We start from the raw sequence: 24163 nt of genomic DNA on the forward strand, positions 1-24163 counted from the left end.
AATAAGAGTCCCCACTTCGAGTCTGGTGTCAGGAGTCTGTGAACCTTTAGCACAATGTCTGGCACAAAGTAAGCACTTAACACATGGTAGAAATAATCTGCTTAATTTTTAGGGCTGTTTTGTTTTTTGCCACTTTATGCAGCTCATGGGATTGTAGTTCCCTGACCAGGGATCAGGCCTTCAGCAGTTAAAGTGTGGAGTCTTAACCACTGGACTGCCAGGAAATTTCGAGAACCATTATTGTTACAGCTTATTGTATTATGTTGAGCATTTACTGTCAGACATTGTGCTTTATAAACATTACCTTATTTAATCTAGTAAACAACCCTTTAGAGTGTACCTTTTACAAGTGAGGAAACAGGTTCTGAATGAGATGGAAGCATGATTCACTATCAGATACCTAATATCATTATTGTTATCTTGCAGCCAATATGATGATGAGGATATCCATTGTTACTAACATAGGAAGGTGCCTATTACATGAGAAAAAGAGCAAACTACAAAATAATGTTAACAGCATGGTTCCATTCTGTTTATGGAAGAACATCACAAAAGTATTAAAAATGATCCCTGATTAGTGGCATTGTGGGTGACTTTATTTTTAATCCTACTTTCATTTACTCTTTATCTTTAAAAAATTTATTGGGTTATAGTTTATTTACAATGTTGTGTTAGTTTCAGGTATAACAGGTGACTTTAATTTCCTTTATTTCCCCTTTTTCCTCTTTTCTGCTTTTCCTCCAGTGGGGCTATGAGCATGTATTATTTGTGTAATTAAAATCATGTTGTAAGGGTTTAAAATTTTTGCTGAAGAAGATCCCCCTATGGGATTTCCCTGGTGATCCAGTAGCTAAGACTCCGTGCTCCCAACGCAGGCGGCCTGGGTTCCACCTTTGATCAGAGAACTAGACCCTGCATGTTTCACCTAAAGGATTGAAGATCTAGTGTGCTATAGCTGAGACTCACCACTGCCAAAAAAACAAACAAACCTCAGCGCTAATACAAACTATTAAAAAAAAAATCAAGTCCCCCAGTGTTCAACTCAGCTTTCCTTTGCAGGCTGTTTAAAAGGGAGAAAAGAGAAGCCCAAAAGGGCCCTCACCGCTTTCAATCCCAGCCCCTCTTTTTAGGGGGAAAGTGAAAGTAAAGTCGTGTCCGACTCTCTGTGACCCCGTGGACTGTAGCCTACCAGGCTCCTCTGTCCGTGGGATTTTCCAGGCAAGAGTACTGGAGTGGGTGGCCACTTAGGGGGAGGAGGCAGTTTACTCTCTGGACAGGGATGATCATGGGTAGTAAGGCAGAAGCGTACAATTCTTCATAACCCTGGAGGTGTGCGAATCTGGGTCTGAATTCCAGCTTCCACGTGCTAACTGTGTGACCTAGATGAGTTACTAAGTCTCTGTTCTCCTTTAAGGGGGAGGTAGCTGCCACCTTGTAGGACTGCTGTGAGGATTAAGAAAGACAAGGCCTGAACCAGCACTCCTTGCCCAACCACTGGTAGCTATTACTACAAGAGCTGAGATAAAAATCACTCATTTTGGTCAGAATACAGTGCATGACCTCATCACACAGAACTGACAGAGGACAACTGCTGGGAGGGGCGGGGCAGCGGAGCATCTGGGGTGAATGTTCTCCACACAGGCCCGTCACACTGGCTTCTGTCTGCAGGAGCGGCTAAGGAACCAGCTTCTTAAGAAGGGATCAGGCTTGCCAGTGGCCTGCCATTTGTTTCGGGCAAGAACCAAAAACAAGCTTGTGACGTTTAGCTATAAAACCTAACTACACAGCTGCCACTTCTAAGCCCTGCGGCAACAGCCTACTTCTCCCCAAGCTTCCCAGCTCCACTCTGCCCCCAAGCAGCATGAGCTCAGCATGTGAGCTCAGGTGAGTGCCTCACTGAAGCACATCTGCGACTTGGCCTCTTCTGCAGCTGCTTCACCTCCCCAGGAGAATCGATTTCTGCCAGAACCACCACAGCCCCCAACCCATCACCTAACCCACTCTGGGTTTGTATCATAAGACCTGATTGAGAAATCCTCTCCCATGAAAACACTATAGTCTGCACTTGGTTAGGTAACCGAAAGAACTGGTTCAGAAATCATAAAAACGATACCAGCTACTTCCCTGGCAGTTCAGTGGTAAAGACTCCATGCTTCCACTGCAAAGGGCAATGGGTTTGATCCCTGTTTGTGAAAATAAGATCCAGCATGTCAAGCAGCTTAAACACACACACACACACACACACACACACACACACACATTACCATGCTTCCACTGCAAAGGGCAATGGGTTTGATCCCTGTTTGTGAAAATAAGATCCAGCATGTCAAGCAGCTTAAACACACACACACACACACACACACACACACACATTACCTTAAAGGTTTCTCATCAACATAAAATGCATCTGCAGCCAAAACACAGTAGCAACCTAAGTGTCCACTGACAGAGGAATGGAAAAAGATGTGGTACATATACACAATGGAATATTACTCAAAGAATGTAATAATGACATTTGCAGCAACATGTTCATGGATGGACCAGAGACTGTCACACTGAGTGAAGTCAGAGAACAAGAAATATCATATGATATCCCTTATATGCAGAATCTAAAAAGATATGATACAAATGAACTTTACAAAACAGAAACAGACTCACAGATTTAAAGAATGAATTTGTGGTTACTAGGGGATAGTTGGAGAAGACTCTTGAGAGTCCCTTGTACTGCAAGGAGATCCAACCAGTCCATCCTAAAGGAGATCAGTCCTGGGTGTTCATTGGAAGGACTGATGCTGAAGCTGAAACTCCAATACTTTGGCCACCCGATGCGAAGAGCTGACTCATTGGAAAAGACCCTGATGCTGGGAAAGATTGAGGGCAGGAGAAGGGGACGACAGAGGATGAGATGGTTGGATGGCATCACCGACTCAACGGACATGGGTTTGGGTAAACTCCGGGAGTTGGTCATGGACAGGGAGGCCTGGCGTGCTGCAGTTCATGGGGTCATAGAGTCAGACACGACTGAGCGACTGAACTGAACTGAGGGGATAGTTAGGGTGTTTTGGATGACATGTACACATTCCTATATTTAAAATGGACAACCAACAAGGAGTTACTATGTAGCACAGGGACTGCAGCTCAACACTGAGGCAACCTGGATGGGAGGGGAGTCTGGGGGAGAATGGATACGTGTGTATGTATGGCAGAGTCCCTCTGCTGTGCACTGAAACTATCACAAGATTGTTAACTGGCCATGTGTTAGTTGCTCAGTTGTGTCTGACTCTTCACAACCCCATGCACTGCAGCCCAAGAGGCTCCTTTGTCCTTGGGAATTCCCAGGCAAGAATACTGGAGTGGATTGCCATTTCCTTCTCTAGGGGATCTTCCCAACGCAGGGATCGAACCCAGGTCTCCTGCATTGGCAGGCAGATTCTTTTACCATCTGAGCCACCAGGGAAGCCCCAATATAAAATAAAAAGCTAAAAACAAACAAACAAACAAACAAAAAAAAAAACATTGGGCCCATCTCTTGACTCTGAGCAAAGCTTTTCATTGAACTTTGCATTTCCTCTGTTGGAGTTCTCCTTTATCTTCCCTTTGTAAACCATGTCCTTACATAAACCAATCCCAGGGTTCCAGGTTTCATTTTCTTTACCATGGAATAAGAATTTACACATTTTCAATGTGGATGCAGAATCCTCAAGGACTGTCCTCCCCCAACCCTTTTCAGTCACCTTCTTCACAATGAATTTGGTGGGGTTTTTTGGGGGGGGAGAGGGTAATTGCATGACCCCTGCAGTAGGAGCATGGAGTCCTAACACTGGACCCCCAGGGTATTCCCTGAGTTCAGCAGCATTTTGAGGAGGGGGTGGCCACTCACCTTTACCAGGCCTCTCCAAAGTATTCAGCTTAGTTTTCCTAGATCCTTCCATTTTTCGATCATATTTCACTGGTTAACTGAGGTCCTTAACTGAGGTCCTTAACCTCAAGGCACTGTTGCAGAAATTAAATCTGGTTAATGAAGGCACATCACCACAGCACAGAGCGCAGAGGCACAAACAGGTCTGGAAACACATCTCCGTGTGTGTGCACTCGGTCATGTCTGCCTCTTTGCAGCCATGGACTACAGCCCACCAGGCTCCTCTGTCTGTGCAATTTTTCAGGCAAGAATACTGGAGTGAGTTGCCATTTCCTACTCCAGGGGATCTCCTCGACCCAGGAATCGAACCTGCGTCTCTTGAGACCCCTGCACTGGCAGGCGGATTCTTCACCGCTAGTGCCATCTGGGAAGCCCACGCCTCTGACGGCCGCTGGGCATGTACTCCTGATCACGAGCTTCGAGTGTCACAGCAATTCAGATATCACACAGAGTGTTAGAGAGAGAACAGAGAGGGTCAGTGAAGACTTTCCTACAGACAGGTGCGCTCTCACATTCACCTCTGGTGAATGTGCTATGCTAACCCATGTCCGTGCAGAGAAGGCTCAGAAGCGCCGGGCAGCGGAAGGGCAAATGTCCATGGAACTCCCTTTCTTAAGCTGGTGAGGGCTCTCCCTTACTTGATCTGGGAATACCTACGTGGAACAAGTACTGCTTTTGAAAATTTACCACATATCACTCCCTGCATACATGAGCTTGTTCTGATCCAGTATAATTTATTTGCACAAACTATATTCTGCAATAGTGCCTTGGGGTTAAGGACCTGAACTGGGGCTGTGCAACTGGAAAGTAAGCAGCTCAGGTTAACACAGCGCAGTAAATCAAGCTCAAATACCTCAATAAAATAAATTTTTCAAAAAAAGAAGAGGAAAGAAAGTAGCCGATTGCAGACTATTCTGTAGGGATTCAATAAAGGAAGGACTGAATCCAAGGGTTCCTGACTTTCTGATCATGCTCACAGATATTCCCCATATTTCCCAGCTTCTCTCCTCTAGAATGAAATTTCACTTTGACTACGATCCCAGCCTCCAGGCTACCCAACCATAAGCAAGTCAAAAGTAACACACAGCAATATTTCTGAAAATCAGTCTTTTAATCTATTTGAACCCAACGAGTGGGGAAAGAACTAAAACATTTTTTTTCCCTTGAGATTTTGCTTTTAAGAATGAGTCAGAGGTGTCTCTTCCATAGGAAACTGACATCCCCTATGTCCTCAAGGATCTTTTTTTAAAATGCATCAACGTGGGATTTCAATTCACGTGCATGCCACACACTTCCCCAGCCTGCCCTGCCCACTCTGTACAGGCACACATATTCACACACCCAAGGGACTCCTTTTGTAACGGGGGAAGAGAATGCAAAAAAAAAAAAAATCCATCTGAGTGGCCACAGATCCCAGAAATAACCAAATACAGTTTACACTTACACCCATCAACTCAAATGCAAAGGGAAGCTTCTCTAATTGGAATCTAGAGCCAAAAATCACAAAAGGCAGAGACTTGGACCATCCATAGAGATAATTTTAAAATGCCTTCTACTGGACACTCCCCTTAATTACAAAAGTATGCAAACAATCTTGATATACATGGAAAAAAGTGGGCGGCTCTCTCACTGGGACAGAGGGGCATACCTAAAATTCCCTGGGTGGAATCTGTGCCTGGACCATAGCCCCTCCCTTTTAGGACTAAAGGGGAAGGAGAAGGGGGAGCGGTGGGGTGGGGACCCACCCAGGAGCCAGTGAGGAAACAGTGAAGCCGCCCCAGGAACCAGGATTGAGCTGCTGTGAGGCCAGCCAGTGGGGAGCTCGGTGGGGCAGGCGGGCCACAGCTGGGTTCAGAGAGGTCCAAGCGCTGTGCGCCCTTGGGAGCCCAAGGTGGATGTGCTAGGATGGGAGACGGGCTGGTCCACTTGGCTTCTCCCACCTAAGGCTTTGGGACCGCTGGCAGCCATCTGGGAGAGGCCAAGACATGATTACTTTAGGGTCGCAGGAAATGATGCTTCCCATCTGGACATCAATGCACGAACCATGTCTAGTCCTCAAAGAATGACTTCCCAGTCACAGCCTGCCCCTCCACCAAGCCATGTTGGGCCACACAGCATGGGGGCTGAGGCACATTGGCAGGGGGTGCAGAGGAACGAGATGAAGAGAAGAAGGCGAAGTCGCCAAGCGCCCAGTGACCAGTGGGCAGACTTGAGTCTACGCAGGCTGCTGCCCTGCCACTGGGCATCTGCTTCTGGGGAGGAAAAGAAAGGCGTGGGAGAGAGGGCCTTGAGGCCTGGGCTCGAGGTCAGGCAGGAAGGGATGGAGCAGAGGCGAGGGCTCCATCTAGGGCGCCACATTTCAGGGGCCTGCCTGGGAAGTACCGACTTTGTTGAAGGAGCCAGGTGGGAGGTGCCTTTGGGCAGCCTGGTCCAGAATCTGGGGCCCAAGTCTGCAGGCTGCCTGCCCAGGAGAGAACCCAAGTGACCAGTGGGACCAAACAGTGGGGGCTGCGAGATTGTCAAAGCCTGGCTGCGAGCTGGTCAGCATGGATTCTGGGCTTTCCCCCCAACAGGGAGGGGACTGCAGCTCTCGAGTGCGTCCCCGAGCTGTCCTGGCCCTGCCTCTGGTCTTGGGGCTCCTCAGGGAAATAAAGGGGTGCCCCAACTTCAGGCAGTGTAATTTAACTAAAATTAAACTTGGGCAAAAGAGGTAGCGTCGAACCCAGGAGCCACCCCCTCCCTCCCCTCACCCCCACTTTGGGACACAGCCAAATCTTGAGCCAGACAGAGGGTAGGAGGAGACGGGGTGCTGGAAGCAGGGCTGCTGGTCCCCTGGGTCCTTGGCCGTGGGGCCGGGCAGGTCATCAATGCATCTTGCCCAGCTGGATCTTCTTCCAGGCCTCCGAGGCTGTGAAGATACACGAGTCCAGAATGCCGGCCACAGTGAAGGTCCCACCAATGATGGCACAGATCTGAAAGTGGGGGGAATGGTCAAGAGGTCAGTGGGAAAGGGAGCCACAGGCCAAGACCTCCCTAAATCACGAGATGATGAGCTCAGCAAGTACTGACGCTCTGACCCGTCATGACCACCCCATGGTAACCAGCTGAATGTGGAACACACCCAGGGCTCAAACAAAAACAATAATAAAAATAATCATTGGACTTCCCTGGCAGTCCAGTGGTTAAGAATCTGCCTTCCTTGCAATGCAGGGGGTTCGATCCCTGGTCATGGAACTAGATCCCACATGCAGCAACTAAAACCCAGAGCAGCCAAATAAATAATTAAAAAAAACCCCTGCTGTCATAAGGGGATGGTCATGAATGTCACCTGTATGTCTGTACTTCCTCAATTCACAATGTAAGAAAAGAACTACAACGAAGCAGACAGCACTTACACAACACCTTTCTGTGTCAGGCATGGCCTGAAAGGCTGATGTGTTCCACCTCACTGAATCCCCAGACAACTCTAGGAAGGGAGCACTGTTCTTACAACTATTGTGCAGCCATTGAAACTGAGACACAGGGCCACTCAGTCACTCGCCCAATGCCACAGCATTTAGTGGTTGAAAAGTAAAAGTCCAAGTGTTAGTCGCTTGGTCGTGTCCAACCCCTTTTGTAACAACCCCATGGACTGTTGCCCGCTAGGCTCCTCTGTCCATGGGGTTCTCCAGGCAAGAATACTGGAGTGGGTTGCCATGCCCTCTTCCAGGGGATTTCCCCGACCCAGGCCTTGAACCCCGGTCTCCTGCATTGCAGGCAGATTCTTTACCATCTGAGTCAAACTGGAGTTCAAAACTCTCAACATGGCCCTTGGCTGCTTCCCAGGTATGAAGAGCCCACCTCACCAAATTACTCACTTTGCTTTGAACTTGACAGGATCAACATAATGCTACATTCTCCTCAAAACGTTCTGGTCTACCTGTGAGTGCTTTCTGGGGCTAGCAAAGAAACCGAAGTGCCTAAAAGATTTGTAAGGAAACTTTAAAAGTACTTCTTCCCTTAAGACACACTTAGTTCAGTTCAGTTCAGTTCAGTCGCTCAGTCATGTCCGACACTTTGTGACCCCACGAATCACAGCACGCCAGGCCTTCCTGTCCATCACCAAGTCCCAGAGTCTACCCAAACCCATGTCCATCGAGTCGGTGATGCCATCCAGCCATCTCATCCTCTGTCGTCCCCTTCTCCTCCTGCCCCCAATCCCTCCCAGCATCAGGGTCTTTTCCAATGAGTCAACTCTTCGCATGAGGTGGCCAAAGTATTAGAGTTTCAGCTTCAACATCAGTCCTTCCAATGAACACCCAGGACTGATCTCCTTTAGGAAAGACATACTTAAATCATTCATAAAAAGCAGTGTTACCCACCATGCCGTATGCCCTGGAGGGAGGCACCTCTTCGCTCATGTACCCATGGGGTCCAGAGAGGGAAAGAGTTTGTCCAAGGGCACACAGCAAGGGGATGGCAGCGCTGAGTCTGTCTGCCCCCGAGCTCTCTCTTTTCCCCCCAGGCCACATTTAAGGAGCAGGGAAATGACCACGGGACTCAGAAGAAGCCGCGCTGGGCTGCCCCGCAGGCCCCTGCCGCTGAGCACTGGAGGATTCTGGGAGACAGCAGTGCCTCCCTGGGTCCTGCGGTGCCACGTGGACGAGGCCAGGAGACACAGCGGAGGCAAGAGGGAAGAGTGCCTCGCACCAGCATTTATTTTTGAAATTATATTTCCACCAGATGAGCTAAGCGGAGGCCTGTGAGGCCCAGACAGACAGAGTGGGTCTGTATGGATGGGCTGTAAGCAAGCAGCTGGCATTCCAATAATAACAGCCCCAGAAACCGGAGCAGCCCCCCAGGGAGAGAGGAGGACGGGGGCACTGGGGGGATTATTATGAAGTGTTCTCAGCGGGCAAGGCCTCTCCCCGCCCGCCTCAGAGCATGACGCAGGGCCCCTTTTCAAGGAAGATGACGGCAGGGAAGCTGGGTTATTTCGGTAGAGTGGATCAGATGATGGGCAATTTTATACCACAAAAAGCTTTTAGAGCTTGGATCAGAGGATAGGAAAATGTGACTTAAGTGCAATGGAGCAAATAATAAAAAAATAAAAACTAACCCCACACACATATCTATATTCATCTGCATGCTCTGGAGCCTGTGTGTGTGATGATTCACATACACCTGGCACCCAGACTGAGCTCCTTTCACGGGGCTGGCCCAGAGCGGGAGACAACACGTGCACTGAGGCACGGGAGAAAACGCAGAGCTGCGGGGAAACTGAGACCCTGGGAGCTCGGCAGGCTCTGTGGGCATCCACGGACGCCGCAGCCCTGTGTCCCACCACCCTGTGTCTATTCAAGTGCTAGTCACCAGTCAACTGAGGGGACGCTGGCATCTTCAAGGGGATGGGCCTCAAAAGCTGAGAGAAATCTAGCAGCCTGCCTGATGCGGTCCCCCACTTTCCTAATTCTGCCTTTGGCCTGCCCAAGCACCCCACCTCCTCATATCCACAGGGGGTGATTGGTGTGAGGTGAAGCAGGGGTCGTGAGGAGAGGGTCTTGGGGTGCTCCCAGGCTGAAGGGCTCCCTGGATTTCAACAGATGGTGGCCACAGAAACCCCCAGCGCCAGGGGCCTGCCATGTCTGGACTCGTCCTAGAGGGTGGTCAGTCGTGTCCACGACCCTCATCCCCAGGAGGTTTCTACGTCTGAAATGCAAATGCAGCTCTGAGGCTGCACCAGATGGTCTGTCTGCCTTCCAACGTGGGCCCTCCCTTGCTGGTGGCCAGATGACGGCTTCAGCAGACCTGGCTGATGGGGGGAAATGACCAACCACACATTAGCAGGCTGATCCAGCTCTCAAGATAAAGGCCTCATGGAAGGGAGGATGGTGACTTGGCATCTCCCTGACCCGGGAGCGGGGACAGGGCCCAAGATGAATACAAGGAAAATGAAGCAAATCACGTCCACAACACTTGATTCCCCTGCCTGCTGCTCTGCAGAGCCAGGAGAACCAGGCCTCTGTGAGTGTGGAGTCGGAGGCGTGAACCTCCTCACTGCACACGGCCAAGATGGGGAGATGAGGACTGAAGCGGCCTTTCTGGTTACTGCAGCGGGAAGAGCTTGGCCTCGGGAAGCCAGGTGGTTCCGTGGCTGTCACATTTTAACTCTGGGCATGAGAGAGCCTTCCCGAGCCCCAGTTTTTCGGTCTGCAAAATGGGCAAACCATTCCTACTTTGCCAATGATTGTATTGCAGGCAATGCCTCTGGAGTGCCTAGCACATAGTAGGTGGTCAGTAAATGGGACCTCATCTCACCTTCCAGTTGACTGGAAGGCTCCAACCTTGCTGCTATGATCTGAGATCTTTCTAAGCCTGAGACCCAGTCTAAGAAGAACAACATATAAAATACCACTCGTTCCCCAGAGCAGGACTTTGGGGCTAAATTTCCATTCTCTACCTGGCTCTTTAAGCAGAGGACAAGGCAATTTATGGAAGGACAGGGCAGTGAGGGCGTCCCAGGCACTGCAAGCAGGTTCTTTAGAGTCACTCAGGCCCCAAGCCCTCTGAAGGTCCAATCTACAGATGGAGTAGTTGAGGCCCAAACAGGTTTGCAAGAAGCATATGTCATGAAGGACACGCGTAGGGGCAAAGCACCGCAGACCACAGAGGTTGTTCCCAGGCTTGGCCAGGCAAGGAGTGCCCCTTAACTCCCCACGCCCTACCCCAACCCCACGGCTTAAAGCTCGCTGTCCTGAACGCCAGGTAGAGAAGACAGCAGGAGAGCCGGGGCTGCACAGGCTCAGGACATGTCCATGAGTGAAGGAGGGAGGGAGTGAGAAAGAGCAGAGAAGGAGTGAGGGAATGAATGAACAAATGTCCCAAGAGAGGAGGAGGAGGACCCCAGGCAGGGGACAAAGAGGACTCACACTTCGGGGTGTGGGCCAGGGGCTGGTGGACCAGACTCAGGATGTTGGAGGCCGCCCCCATCGCTCCCTGAGCCTCAGTTTCCTAACTTTTACAAACAGGACTGCTGTGGGCTCGCCCGTGTCACACACACACCCTTGACTGCCTGTTCCCTTGGCCTCCTGCATCTCCCACCTTGGAGGCCGGGGAGCAACCTCGGGGGTGGGGTGGGGGAAGGGGGAGGGGGGCTGCTGAGCTGGGAGCGGCCACCCTGGCTGGCACACGCGAGCCTGCTCCGATCAGCAGGCCCAGCTCCAGAAGCGGGGACGAGGGCAGTTCAGTACGGCGGCCCCAGTGGGTCTGGGAGACGCACGTTCCTTTGCTTCCATCAGAAGCCATCCATAATGCCCCTCTGTTTTCAGGCTGACGCCTCCTCCCTGTGTCTCCCCCAGCTGCCCGCCCTTCCACTGTGGGGAGAATGAAGTCAGCTCGTCTACCTTGAGAAGAAGGGGTGTGTGTGTTCCCTTGACATTTTACTCATGGCTTTTCATGCCTTATAATATGAAGAGGACACGTTCCAACCACACTGGCTGGCGGCCTGAATCTCTCTGTTGTTCCACCAGGCTCCGGAGTCAGCATTCCTGGGGGCAGCTCCCAGCTCTGCAACCCTGGCTGGGAAAGCCAGCGGACCTCCCAGAGCCTCAGTTTCTCTTATCTGTGAATGGGGTCCACTAGGAGGCACTGCCCAGCTGCCTGAGGTTCCACTGGACGTGCCCGGCAACTGTTCATTCACTTTCCTCCTGCAGTCGGCACTGCGTGCAGGGCTTGGGGGAAAGGCACAGTCTGAGGAAATAAATAATGAATCAGAGTCCCATCAGATGCTGGCGGCGGCAGTCAGGCTGGAGCCTCAGATGAGAACACTGGGGCTGTGGCTGAGAGAGGTGGGGGCTGTCGCGGAAGGGATGCTGATGACTGGAGCTGGGAGAGGTGGGCGTACAGTCGGGGAGGAGAGGGTCTGGTGATCTCCAACCATGGGGCCACGCCTGCCGGACCTCCCACCTGCGCCCCTTATTCCAGAGGGCTGGCGGGAGAGAGTGGGGCCCTTTCCTTGCCATTTTTACAGCGGCTGCAGCTGCCCAATACCCACCACCCTGGAGACTTCCCTGGCAGCCCAGTGCTTAAGACTCGGTGCTTCCAATGCCGGGGGTGTGGGTTCAAGCCCTGGTCCGGGAACTAAGATCCCACATGTCATGTGGTGAAGCCAAAGACACAAAAGCAAGACAACCAAAAACCCCAAACCCTCCCCGTCACCGCCCCCTCTGTTCAGCAGCTGCTATGTGCCAGCACTGTTCTTCTGCTTTCCCACCCCATCGGGTCAAGCGGTGGGGCACATGGGCTGAGCAAGCAGAGGTTCAGAGAGGGAATGACTTGCCCACAGTCACACAGCTAAGCCAAGTGGGCAAGGGGGATGAGCCCCCAGGTCTGGGAGGCTACAAAGGGGCTGCTTTTCTTCACTTCTTCCACCCACTTCTCCCCCACCCGAAGGCTCCCCTCAGTCCTCATCTGCATGTATGGATGGCTTTTTTTGAATGGACGGCTTCTTTCTATTTTGTTTTCTCAGCTCTGTTAAGTCTCACGTATCAGATACCCTGAGGTAAGAAGTCTCTGTCAGGGAAGTTCATGAAGAAGCTGTGTGGCTGTAAACATAAGTCTAGTTTATACAACTTAGCCCATGCTCCCTACTTGTCTCAGAACCTGCCCTAGAAAAGAAGTACCAGGAGTTTCTGTTCCAGACCCAGCTGGAGAAATCAGTGCCTGGTGCACAACCTTCTGGAAGAATGAACTTGGCTCAAATGCCCAAAAGGACCAGAACTGAAGGGTTTTTGTTGTTTTTTTTTTAAAAAAACCCATTTCCAGACCTGAACAACTTAGCTGCTAATTCTGGGTTCTGTTCTGTTCCTCAGATAATGGAAACTGTCTCGTGGGGGCCAAGGTGTGTACTCTGCCTGTGCTGGCTCACTGTTTCACACCCCCTTGTAACTCGCTGTGCTATCCCCAGTCTGGAGGAACGGTGATGGAGCCAGCCCTCCTTCGTGGAGCTCAGGTTCTGGGGAGAGACAGACATGCCGAGGAAAGTCCGAGTGCGACAAAACGGAGGCTCTGAAACAGCTGCTGCACCAGTCCAGCCAAGCCGGTCTTTTCCCAGAACACAGTCTCAGATGGAAAACCTTCTCAGTGCTTTCTCCTCTCAGTTTCTATTCCTTTAACCAGCCCATGTGCCCCCCACCCCAGGCACCCGCAGCCTCGTGTCAATGGAAAAATCCTTGCAGGTGCCCAACAGATGAATGAAAAGTAATCAGATAAAGGCAGGAAAACCTGCACATCATCAGCTGACCAGTCTCAGACGGACACTTTGCCTATTTTCTTATGTCTGCACGGGCATGACTATGACTTTACCGCACATGCTCGTGATATTGCCTTGTTTCCTGCTATAATATTTCTTCTTGATTCCCAAGATAGAAGTCACTATATCAGATGATCCTGGTGTCTTATTAAGGGCTCCGTGGCTTCTGGGGGTTCTGTAGCTGGAACATCCTTGGGAGTCTGTTTTGGAAACTGAAGGCTCCCAAGCTGGTGGGGAAGGGTATGGCAGAGGCATGTTTGGAGGACAAAGTCCTGGCCTTGCCATATCCTGGTTGTGTGATCTTAGAAGCATTTCTTTACCTCTCTGGGCCTCAGTTATTTCCATATAATACAGGAATGATACCATCTACCTTGGAGGGCTCCTCGTAGGATTAAAGGAGATGACTGTAAACTTTCCTGGTACCCAGTAGCCGCTTACTAAGTGCAGCTCTGTGATCACTTCTTTAAGCAGCTGTCCCTTGTATATTTCTGAGCACCTATAGCCAGGCCAAGGCCCGTGCTAGATGTGGATAACAAAGAGGTGAATTAGACCTGGAACTCCTCATAATCAGGCCTGGCAGCTATGAAGTGCAATCAAAAGACTGGGGGATTATCTCACTGGCAAGGAGCATCGCGAGGTCAGGGATGCTACCTAACTCAGCCATCCCTGCTGGCCAACGGGGACATGTCATCACAGCTGCTTCTTTCTGGTGGACAAAAACTCACGGCCATACTGACCCAATTTGGTACATGCTTGGTGACTTCTGGTTGCTCCCCCCAAGTAGAATAAAACACACAAGGAAAGCAACGTGACACCTCCAAGCCATCTGATCTGTCACCACTGCCACTTGAAGGCCATCTCCCAAAAGGGGCTTTGGCAAGTGGCGGGGTAGGGAACAAATGTGCGCATGTGGGAGGGGGCGCTCTAAAGGGGATCGCTTGCATGCTGTTAGACACCATCTGTTTTTCCCCTCAGTAGTGGAATTTTCTGGAACAACACAAGGTAGAGGTCTGAGCAAGGTTCTCTGGATATCCAGAGAAAGGAGCCTGGTGAAGAATTCCGGAAGGAGGATGCCTCCTCTGCTCAGGCTGGGGATGAACAGGTCCTTTGCAGACGGTTTGAGCCTGGAGGGGCAGCCCCGAATAAGCCAGGTCTCTGTTACTTAGAATGCTTCGGGCAGGCCCTGCCTGCCTCTCCCCTCCACACCCGCTCTCCCGCCCCGGAGGCACCCACCTCTCATTCCCGCCCACCCACAGCTGCCCCCACACAGCCGCCGCATGACGACATCCTGGCTTAAGCCCCCTCTTCAGCAGCCCCTCTGAGGCGCTATTTGCAGAGGCCCCCCTTTGGGGGCTTGGGGGCTCCGCACACAAGTGTCTGATTTTATAAAGAGAGACAGAGAAGGCACAGCAGGTGCCCCCACTTCCCTCTCAGCCCCACCCTGCCCGCGAGGGCTGCCGGGGGTCTGTGCCTGTGTGTCTGCCTGTGAGCGTCATCCTGCATCTGCTGCCCGGTGACAGGGGCCTTTGAAGCTCCACAATGACGCCATCTGCCAGGGACAGCCGGCGGGCTCACGCAGGACTGACCCCATGGTTGCCGTGGCAACCAAGATGGCAACATGGGCCCGCAGAAAACCCAGCAGGCTAACGATGTCAGGAGGTACCCTGCGGAATGGTCCCCGTTCAGGTGGAGGTGGGCAGGGCAGGGGTGGAGGAGCGCCTCCGGGTGATGCAGGACAGGCCCGTGCCTTGGGGGTCTGGGGGACCTCCAGCTCTCAGAGGTCCTTTCCCATCAAAAGAAGCCACAAGGCCTTCACAAGACACGCTGTGTGCGCACACTATTCCCTTTGCTGAGACTCTCTCTGCTTTGCTCACCAGCCTAGAAAACGCCTCCTCACCCTGCGAGACCCATCCCGGGGTGTCCTTCTCTGAACTCTCCAAACAGAGGAGAGTCTTTGTCACTGGGGTGCCTCGTGCACGTCAGAGCCCGGGCCGACCCGGACTGCAGCTCTGTGTGCTCAGCCATTTCCCTGACCTGCTAGGAAGCAAGCTGAGGTCAGAGACCGTGTCTAGTTCACTGTTCCTGCTGCCTAGCACAGGGCCTGGTGCATGGTGAAGTCTAGCAAATATTATTTAGCAAATAAATGAAGTCACTTCACTTCTCAGCCACTTGGCAGGAAATTTCAACACTCAGAGCCTCAACTGTCAGGAATGCAGGAGCAAACAGAAAGCGGGCCAGAAGAGCCTCCTTGACCCCACGGTGAGGTGTGGGCACACTTGTTTCTCCACCACTGTGGAGGCTGCAGACCCCAGGGCCTCTGAGATGCAGACCACATCTGCATAGAGGTGAACTTGTGTCCTTGCTTCTGTCCTATTCTGGGCGTGCAGGAGGAATACTGGCTGAGAATCAGTGTCACGACCTACTTGGGCTGCTACCCTGTGGGGCCTTGGGTAGAATCACTTGCTCAAATTCCCTAATTTGGAGCCAAAGGGTTAGTGCATCTCCATCCAAAGTGGCTGAGCCCATTCACATCAGAGAATATACATGGGTCCTCCTGCTTCGCATCCTCCCAGTCTTTACAGGGCAGGCTTATCCTTCTACCAGTCTGATAGGATATGGTTGGGTCTTTCTGTTTTGAATCTCATTCCTCTGGTTTCTAGTGAACCTCAGCATCTTTTCATTGTCAGTGTGGTCTCTTCTGTCAGCAGTCAAGTCCTCACCTATTTTCTTTTTGATGACTTAACTTTGTCTTATTGATCTGTAGGAATTTTATCTTTTTTGGCCACACCATGTGGTTTTCAGGATCCTAGTTCCCCAATCAGGGATTGAACCTGGGCCCACAGCTGTGAACGAACGAAGTCCTAACCACTGGACCACCAGGGAATTCCGTGTAGGGATTTTTTGACATATAAATTCTGAAGCATACCTCTTTCCTGTGCTGTGCTTAGTAGCTCAGTCCTGTCCGACTCTTTGTGACTCTATGGACTGGAGCCTGCCAGGCTCCTCTGTCCATGGGGATTCTCCAGGCAAGAATATTGGGGTGGGTTGCCATGCCCTCCTCCAGGGGATCTTCCTAACTCAAAGATCGAACCCAAGTCTCCCCCATTGCAGGCGGATTTTTTACTGTCTGAGCCACAAAGGAAGCCCAAGAATACAGGAGTGGGTAGCCTATCCATTCTCCAGGGGAACCTGCTGACCCAGGAGTGGATCTGGGGTCTCCTGCATGGCAGGCAGATTTTCCACCAACTGATCTACTCAGGAAGCCCCACATCTTTCTTGTATGTGGGGCAAATATCTTCTCCCAATCTGTATCTGGTATTTTAGTTTTATGTTAAGTACCCCCGGCTGATGAGAAGTTTCAAATTTTTATGGAGTGAGAGAACAGCAAAAGGCTATTTTGAGGCTCATGTAAGCACCAAACTTTTGACATCCTTTGTATCCACATGGCTTTTTATAACTGCAGAGCAGCCCCTTCATGATCTGCTTTGAGTCCCACGAGGCTGTGGGAGGTAGGAAGAGCGGGGATTGTTATCCTTGTTTCACAGAGGATGAGATGGAGACCCTGTAGCAGCCATCTGGCCTTTTGGCCTCCTAGCATCCAGTTCTGCCTCTTCTAGTAACTGGCCTCTGCTTTTTCTCCTGGGGAACCCCACTCCATCGCAATCTTTGTCCCTGCAGTCTGGGTGGGGCTGGCCAACTGGAGCACACCATTCATTTTCCAGGCCACAAGGACGGCATGGGACCCGAGCCAGGCCAATGACAATGCTATTCTATCCATTACTTGGGGCAGAATTACTGAGGAAGAGGCACTTTCCACTGGTAAATTCTATTTGAAAATGAAACCAGTACCGAAGAGAGTAGGACGATGAGAGACCTTTTTCAGTCACTTGTACCTGGATCTAAACGTACCTGAAGCCCATGTATCATTGAAGCCAGCATATCGTGGGGTCCTGTCTCTTTTGGATTAATAACAGAGTCCTAATACAGACCAAGTCAGAGCAGGAAATGAAAGAGCCAAGACTGGACACCTAATTCTCTTATTTTAAAATTCTCTCATTATTAAAAGTACAAAGAGGTAGAAAGGCAGTTTCCAATCTAAGAAGGAGGGAAAATCACCCCGTCTCGTCCACCTCCACCGCCTCTGGGTTACTAAACTTCTCAAGGCCTCCTGGCTGGGGCAGGGCACTGTGACCTCACTGTTCTGACCCCAAGGACACTTTGAATGGGAAGTCAGCATAGAACAGTTGACAGAAATAGTCAGTACCAAGGAAAGCAGACATCAGCTTGAAACTGCCCCACAGAAAACTGGACTTAGTGGAGACAATGACGAAAAAGAAAAAAGAGAAGATGTGGAAGGAAAGAAAGAAAAAAAAACCTGACAATATCAGCAGCTAGCATTGAAAAAAATGAGTGAAATCTTCACTGTAAAACTTACACAGAAAAGGATAAGCTCTGCTAAGAACAATTTCCACCACAATGAAAAACACTGGAGTAAATTGGGAACAGGAACAGCTAAAGAGGGAACTGCTTAAGGGATGGAAACGAATGAGTGGCATTCCCCTCTGGAAAAGACTTTCTTGATGAAATGCCATTGATATTGATGCATGTCTGTCGACATTTCTGAACACTCTCGTGTGGACAGGCTGAGCGCCCTACCCTGCGGGCTGCGTCCTGCTTCTCGGAGGCGGCGCCCGCCCACTCACCGTGGTGATGAACCGGTATAGAGGCTGCCGTCTCTCCGTGTACTTGACCGTGATGGGGCTGAGGTCGTAGCGGAACCAGATGGCCGGGATGATGCGGCCCGTGTGGCTGTAGGCGACGTACTCCTGGGGTGGAAGGGGAGAGAATGAGGGGGGTGCAAGACTCAGACTCCAACTGTGTCTCACAGGGGATGTGGGAGTGGGCTGCAGAGCGGCCCCGGCAACCCACTCCTCCCTGCAGAGGGGCCCCGGCAACCCACTCCTCCCTGCAGAGCCAAGGCTCCATGGACCCCTCCTCTCACACCCTTTCTCCCAAAGCTCTGCCATCAGCGTCCGGAGGGCCATTTGCTGGGGGCATTTGGGACCCCTTTGGCTGCTTGGAAATGGATGGTATGACCTTGGAAGCAGCACCAGAATCAAAATAGCAGAGTCTGAGAGCAGAGCTGTTGAAGGACCACTGTGACGTGGGCCCAGTCTGAGTGAAGGCCTACTTCCCCCTGCAGCTCCTGGGCCTGGCAGAATCCATCGGTTTATCCAGTGACTGTTCACCAAGCATCTCTCCTGTGTGCTGGCCTCGCGCTGGGTGCTGGGGACCTCAGGTGAGAACACCTTGCCCCCTCCCCAGGGGCGCCCAGTCTGGAGAAGGAGGCAGATGTAACAATATCTGCCACACTGCAGCGCTACAAGTGCCGTGACTGAGGGACTCGGAGTGCTGAGCGGCCCGTCAGTGAATGGCCGATCTCCCAGGGGCTTGGCGAGGAGGGGACAGGCTAAGCCACACATGACCTCCTGAGGATTGTGTGTGAGAGAGAGATGTGGGGAGGGGGCTTCTTCAAAGAAGAAACGCACCCAACTGGAAAGCAGAGGGCAAAGCCCACCACCAGACTCCTGGAGAAGGCACCGGCTGGGACTCCAAGGATACCAAGGGGCTGAATTAACTGCATCCACTTTAGGATGCTGAGAACCTCGGGTGACTCGCGTTCATCCACAGCAACTGGAAACCACACTAAAGCCCCAGCCCCAAACGCTAAGGGCCAAGTTCTGCAGCTTCTCCAGGGACAACCTTGAAACCTGCCTTCTTTGCCACCAGTCCCCGTGGGTGCAGCCCCCCTCGCTCACAGGGCAGATGGGGCTGAGGCCGCAGAGAGAGCTGAACACGCAGTCCTGGCCCTTTGGGCCCTTGCCAAAGCCTCAGGGGAAGAAGCCTTGGGCAAAACAAGATCAGCTTTCTCCCGGGAGAGTTGATGGGGCAGGGTGACTGTCTGGGTCATGGCCCAGAGCTGAGGTACAGAGGAAAATAATAAAACAGAGCAGCAGTAGGTACCATTTGCCAAAGCCTTCTTTGTGGGCTCAGTGGTTTTAAAAACACTGCCTCATTTGACAGTGATCTTCTGAGCCATTTTACACATGAGTACACTGAGGCACGGAGTAGTTATGTGATTTGCCCCACCTCACAGCCCGAGTGAGTGGCTGAGCTGGGTTTGAGCTGGAAGTTTGTGCCACAGTCCACACTCTTTCTGCTCAGATTGCATCCGCCTTGCCCATCTGTTAGATGCTGTCAGCACTTGAGGGTTCCAGCGAGATGCCCGCCAAGAAACAGGATGCCTCCGCCCCAGAGAGTTACACCGGCACATCAGTGCGGGTGGAGCCAAGCAGAGGGACCCCAAGCCACCTAAGAAAGAGTAGCTCCCAGCCTGGCAGACTCAGAGGCCCCCTGTTCAGACTGAGCTAGTGATGTGATCGAGAGACCAGGTTCTGGAGCTGGAGAGGTTGGTTCTAATCCCCATTCATCCACTTTATAGCTCCAGGACCTCCTCTCAGTGCCTCAGTGGCCAAATCTGCAAAATGGGGACAATAACAGGTCCAACCTCAGAGCTGTCGCGATAACTGAAAAAGATGGTGGAGTAGAAAGCTGAGCATAATGTCCAGCCCGTGGTAATTCTCCACAAATGATAGCTACTGGGGCGTCCCTGGGCTCCACATGCACTGTTCAATCCCTGGGTCAGGAAGATCCTCTGGAGAAGGGAATGGATACCCACTTCAGTATTCTTGTCTGGAGAATCCCATGGACAGAGGAGCCAGGTGGGTTACAGTCCATGGGGTCGCAAAGAGTGGGACAGGACTGAGTGACTAATACTTTCACTCTTATTATTATTAGCGCCAAACACTATATCACTTTAAGGGGTTTGGGCGGTCCTAGAACAGAAAAAAGAAAAAAAAAAAAGGAGGGACCTAGTGTAAAGGGGTGTTTGGGGATACTTCAACCAACGGGCTTCAAGCATGCATGTCCCATGGCAGGGTCACCTCCGGGGAAGCTGAGGCTGCCTTGGCTTGAAACCACTGTCGTGACTCTTCTGAGGGCTCTGACTGATCTCTGCTTCTCCCCAAGGCCCGCCCACTTCCCCATGACACTGGGTGTAGGGGTCCTGGGACATTCCAGTTAACCAACGGCCATCTGGTGCAATTCAAGAGCCTCATGATTTTGGATAAAGACCTTGTGCCCCACAATCCAGAGTATCTGCTGTGTGCTAACCAATCAGGTCCCACGTCTGAAGGACCAGAGCCAGATATACGGCCGTGATGCTTGCAAACCCTAGACCTTTGGGAGAGGCTACCTGCCTACCCTTTCTCAACCAGATCACTCCCTATCTCCCAGTGAGATTTCCTCCCCCTGACTCTGAGATTTGTCTCCCTTCTCTGCCCAGAGCACATGGCCCCGTCAGGAAAGGCCCCTTGAAAGCAATCAGAGGATACCGGGACACGTGTCGCCTCCGCTTTTGGCCAGCAGAGGGCGCAATTACCTTGTTGGCCACCGTGTACTGGTAGGAGTACTGCTGCTTGCCACTCTTGTCTTCGTAAACTGTGGGCACGATCTTCAGGATGTAGTCGTGGGAGGCGAGGGCTGTGGGAAAGACACCGCAGTGAGGCAGGGTGATGGGTCATGCCCGGCCAGCAGGTCTTACACCGTCTCAACCCGCGTGGTACTGTGCTGAGATGGGGTGGGGGGCAGGAGACGGGGTGAGAGGGGACTGCGCGATTTCACCACCAAACCACCCCCGCTCATTTCCCCCTCTGGGCACCAGGAGTGGAAAGACTCCACCTGTCAGGAGCTTCGCCCCTGCACTGGACACAGGTGGCAGCCTCTGAACAGTTCAAATGTCCACCAAAGGCCAGCTGCTGAGAGGGGGTGCCGGGAAAGGCCACTCTCCAGGGGGTTACTGCTAAGTGAGAAGGCTCCAAGGGAGGACGGGGACGCAAAAAGAACAGGAGGACTCACTCCTCTACATGCGCGGACACAGAAGAGTCTTCTGAGAAGATACCCAAGAAACTACGAGCAGTTTTATTTTCACCCTTGGGGCAGGGGAGGCAGGATTTGATAAAAATCACATTTCACTGCACATGTTCTTGTCTGGTTTGAATGCTTGTTACTTTTGAAACGAAATGGGTTCAAGATTTAAAAAAAGAAAAAGCCCAACCAGAAGAATGGCATTTACAGATTACTGATTAATTTCTTTCCCTATTTTCAATTAACGAGAGATGAGTTCTTCCGCTATCTGGCCCTGTGTCCTGTTCCAGAGAGACTCTTACGCCATCCCCGCTGGACGAGCGAGGCTGTGGAGGGCAGGGACTGAGCCTTGCTCATCTTGGTGTCCCTAGAACCCTGCGCGGGGCCTGGTACAAAGTGGACAGTGGCAAATGCCTACTGAATGAATGAGCGGATGGAAAGCTGGCTGGTCAGACCCATGAATGGGAGAAGAGATGAATCAGCTTCTGATAAGCATGAGGTAACCGGAATCAAACACTAGGCTGAGAGAATGCTGGCCCAAAGCTGCTAAATACCATCCGGGAAAAATGACATTCCCTTGGGCCTCCTGGGCTGTGAGAAGAAGCTCAGAGACCCCTCTACTGCTGGCTTCTAGAACCTCGGGTCAGGTCAGGGCCCATACAGAGATTTACGTTTGCGGGCTCTAATCCTGGTCTCCTGGCTAAGTCAGTCCAGAGTCCTCGGGCTCATCTTTTGTTAATGGGAAGGGGATGTGGATGGTGTTCACAGCCTCTTCCTGCCAATACGGCATCTTAGTAAGGAAACGGTAGTGCTTCTCTGTCTTGAGACCTGACTCCTCTAATATTCTGGGAAAAGCCCTGTAGTCTCAGGCTAAGCCCATGAAGACCCCAACATCCCTCTGCTCAACCCCGCTGGTGCTGAGACTGGCTGAAGCACTGCCCGGAATTTAAAAGCAGACACCTGGGCCTCACCCCTGAAGGCTCTGCTCACTGGGGCTGGGGTGGGGCTCAGGATTTGCATTTTAAACCAGGAGCCCCAAGACCACCCCTGAAATACCGTGCTCCAAATCCCCGTCGCCCCTGAAAACACCTGACGGGATGAGAGTAAAAACGCCCCACGAAAATCACAGCGGTAACAGTTCTATTCAGTCTGTCCAAAACACAGGTGACCGTAAAGGAAAAAAGTAAAAATCACCCACAAAGCCAGCCTGCCCAGAAAATCACAGATTTGTACTCTCACGTACAAACTACCAGACTTCTATTTATACCTATGTTTGTGTTTCCCTAAACATTCATATAAAATTGGATCATACAGAACCTTCTTCTGAGAACTGAACACCGCTGACACTGTTACAGGTCTAAGACACAGCATAAGGTCACAGCCTTGGTTTCTTCCATCGCCATATCCCCTCGAGCAGCGCCTGCCACGTAGAAGGGGCTCAATGACCTCTTGCTGCCCGAACACCAGCGAGGTTCTGACACGTCACCATCATGGGTGCACGCATCTCCCAGAAGAGACCACATACGACGTGCTCAGCCAGGCCCCCGGGGCCAGGCACCAACGCAGTGGCTCATTTCCACTCTTATAAACAATAATCTAATGACCATTACTTTCCTAAATCCCTGCATACTCTCCTTTCCTTAGCTTACTCTCCTATGAGTAGAACTGATGACTCAAGGGCAGTGACCAGTTTTAAGGCCTTTGGTATCATTTGCCAAATGGCCACTGGAGACACTGCACTTGATGACACCCGCATGGGCTCCTGATCAGAGCACCCCTCCTCGGGACGGCCAGCTCCAAGCCGATCCAGGCACGCCCCATGCCCTGGTGGCCCCTCCCTCCCCCAAACATCTCAAGTAAAAATCCAACCACAAATCATGGGGAACCGTAGGAGGAACCTCCAGGTACCCGCCTGTCTCCCAGTTTCAGCCATGAACAGCACATGTCCAATTCTGCTTCATCTCTATCCCACTGCTCCTCTTCCCCCATTTTATTTGGAAGCAAATCCCAGACCTCACATCAGCTCCTCCATGTATACTTTCATGATGTCACTCTAAAAGATAGAGACACTTTCAAAGAAAGCCACCAGAATGCCACCATCACAGCGAGATCATCAACAGAGTCCCTCTTCAGCGTCTTCGACACAGTGGTCTGTGCTCGGGACAAAGAGCCGTGTGTCACCAGGCGTGGTGGCTCCTGCCCAGAGGTGGTCAGAGACGCTCTCTCTGAGGTGGTGGCATTCAAGCTGAGACCTGAACGATAAAAGGTGGCCCCCAGGGGGACGTGGAGCAGAGTGGCACGTGGTGGGCAGCTGGGGACCGGGCTTGGAAAATGAGGAAATGAGAGCCTGGTGGACCCCGGCGGTCCCTCCCCTGCTTTTATCAGCAGCCCAGACAGAGGAAAGGCTTCCTGCCCACACGCGCCACGGGCTTGCATACCCTTCCTAGCCTGATCTTCCTCCAATATCAGGTGGCTGAGGAGTCCAGGCTAACTGCAAGTGGGGGCGGACAGGCCCCTTGGGGGCTGCCCCCATGCAGAACCACAATGATGACCCCACCATATGAAGAATCATCCCCCTCCATGATAATCAGACATCAGAAAGTGGCACGAGTGGGCATGGACCCCGTCAGGAAGCAATACAGTGACGTAAAGCAAATCCCATAAATACCAGAGGCATTACTGTGGTAGAAACAATAGACATTTTCCATGAAAAGACAGTCCCTTAACAGAGCGTGGTGGAGCTGCTAGACGGCCAACCGTGTCTCCATAACCAGTGGGGAAACTGTACCCAACTGTGGTTACGATACAACGACAGGCACAAACATCAGAAAGTAGGCTGTGATCTGTGCTGGGAAAAAATGACTTCTGCTCATGGACAAGGATTCCCAGTGACATGGAGAAATGAGAAGCTTGATTTGTTGGGGCGGGTCACGGAGGGACGTTCTCTTTTGCTTGGATTACCCCAGTTC

General features: G+C 51.7%; 1 protein-coding gene across 2 annotated transcripts in view; it reads right to left on the reverse strand.

Moving 5' to 3' along the window:
- Window positions 1-5011: 5011 nt before the first annotated feature.
- ERGIC1 (endoplasmic reticulum-golgi intermediate compartment 1) overlaps window positions 5012-24163 on the reverse strand; it is a 112246-nt gene continuing 93094 nt past the window's right edge. For both annotated transcript variants that reach the window (XM_065905764.1, XM_065905763.1), the window contains exons 8-10: window positions 20710-20810; window positions 17912-18034; window positions 5012-6891 (exon numbers count right to left, since the gene is read on the reverse strand). In XM_065905764.1, coding sequence (XP_065761836.1) covers window positions 6784-6891; window positions 17912-18034; window positions 20710-20810 — 332 coding nt within the window. In that variant the 3' untranslated portion in view covers window positions 5012-6783. The remainder of the gene's footprint in view (window positions 6892-17911; window positions 18035-20709; window positions 20811-24163) is intronic.

Source organism: Muntiacus reevesi, chromosome 14 (genome assembly GCF_963930625.1).
Source record: "Muntiacus reevesi chromosome 14, mMunRee1.1, whole genome shotgun sequence".
Taxonomy (NCBI): domain Eukaryota; kingdom Metazoa; phylum Chordata; class Mammalia; order Artiodactyla; family Cervidae; genus Muntiacus; species Muntiacus reevesi.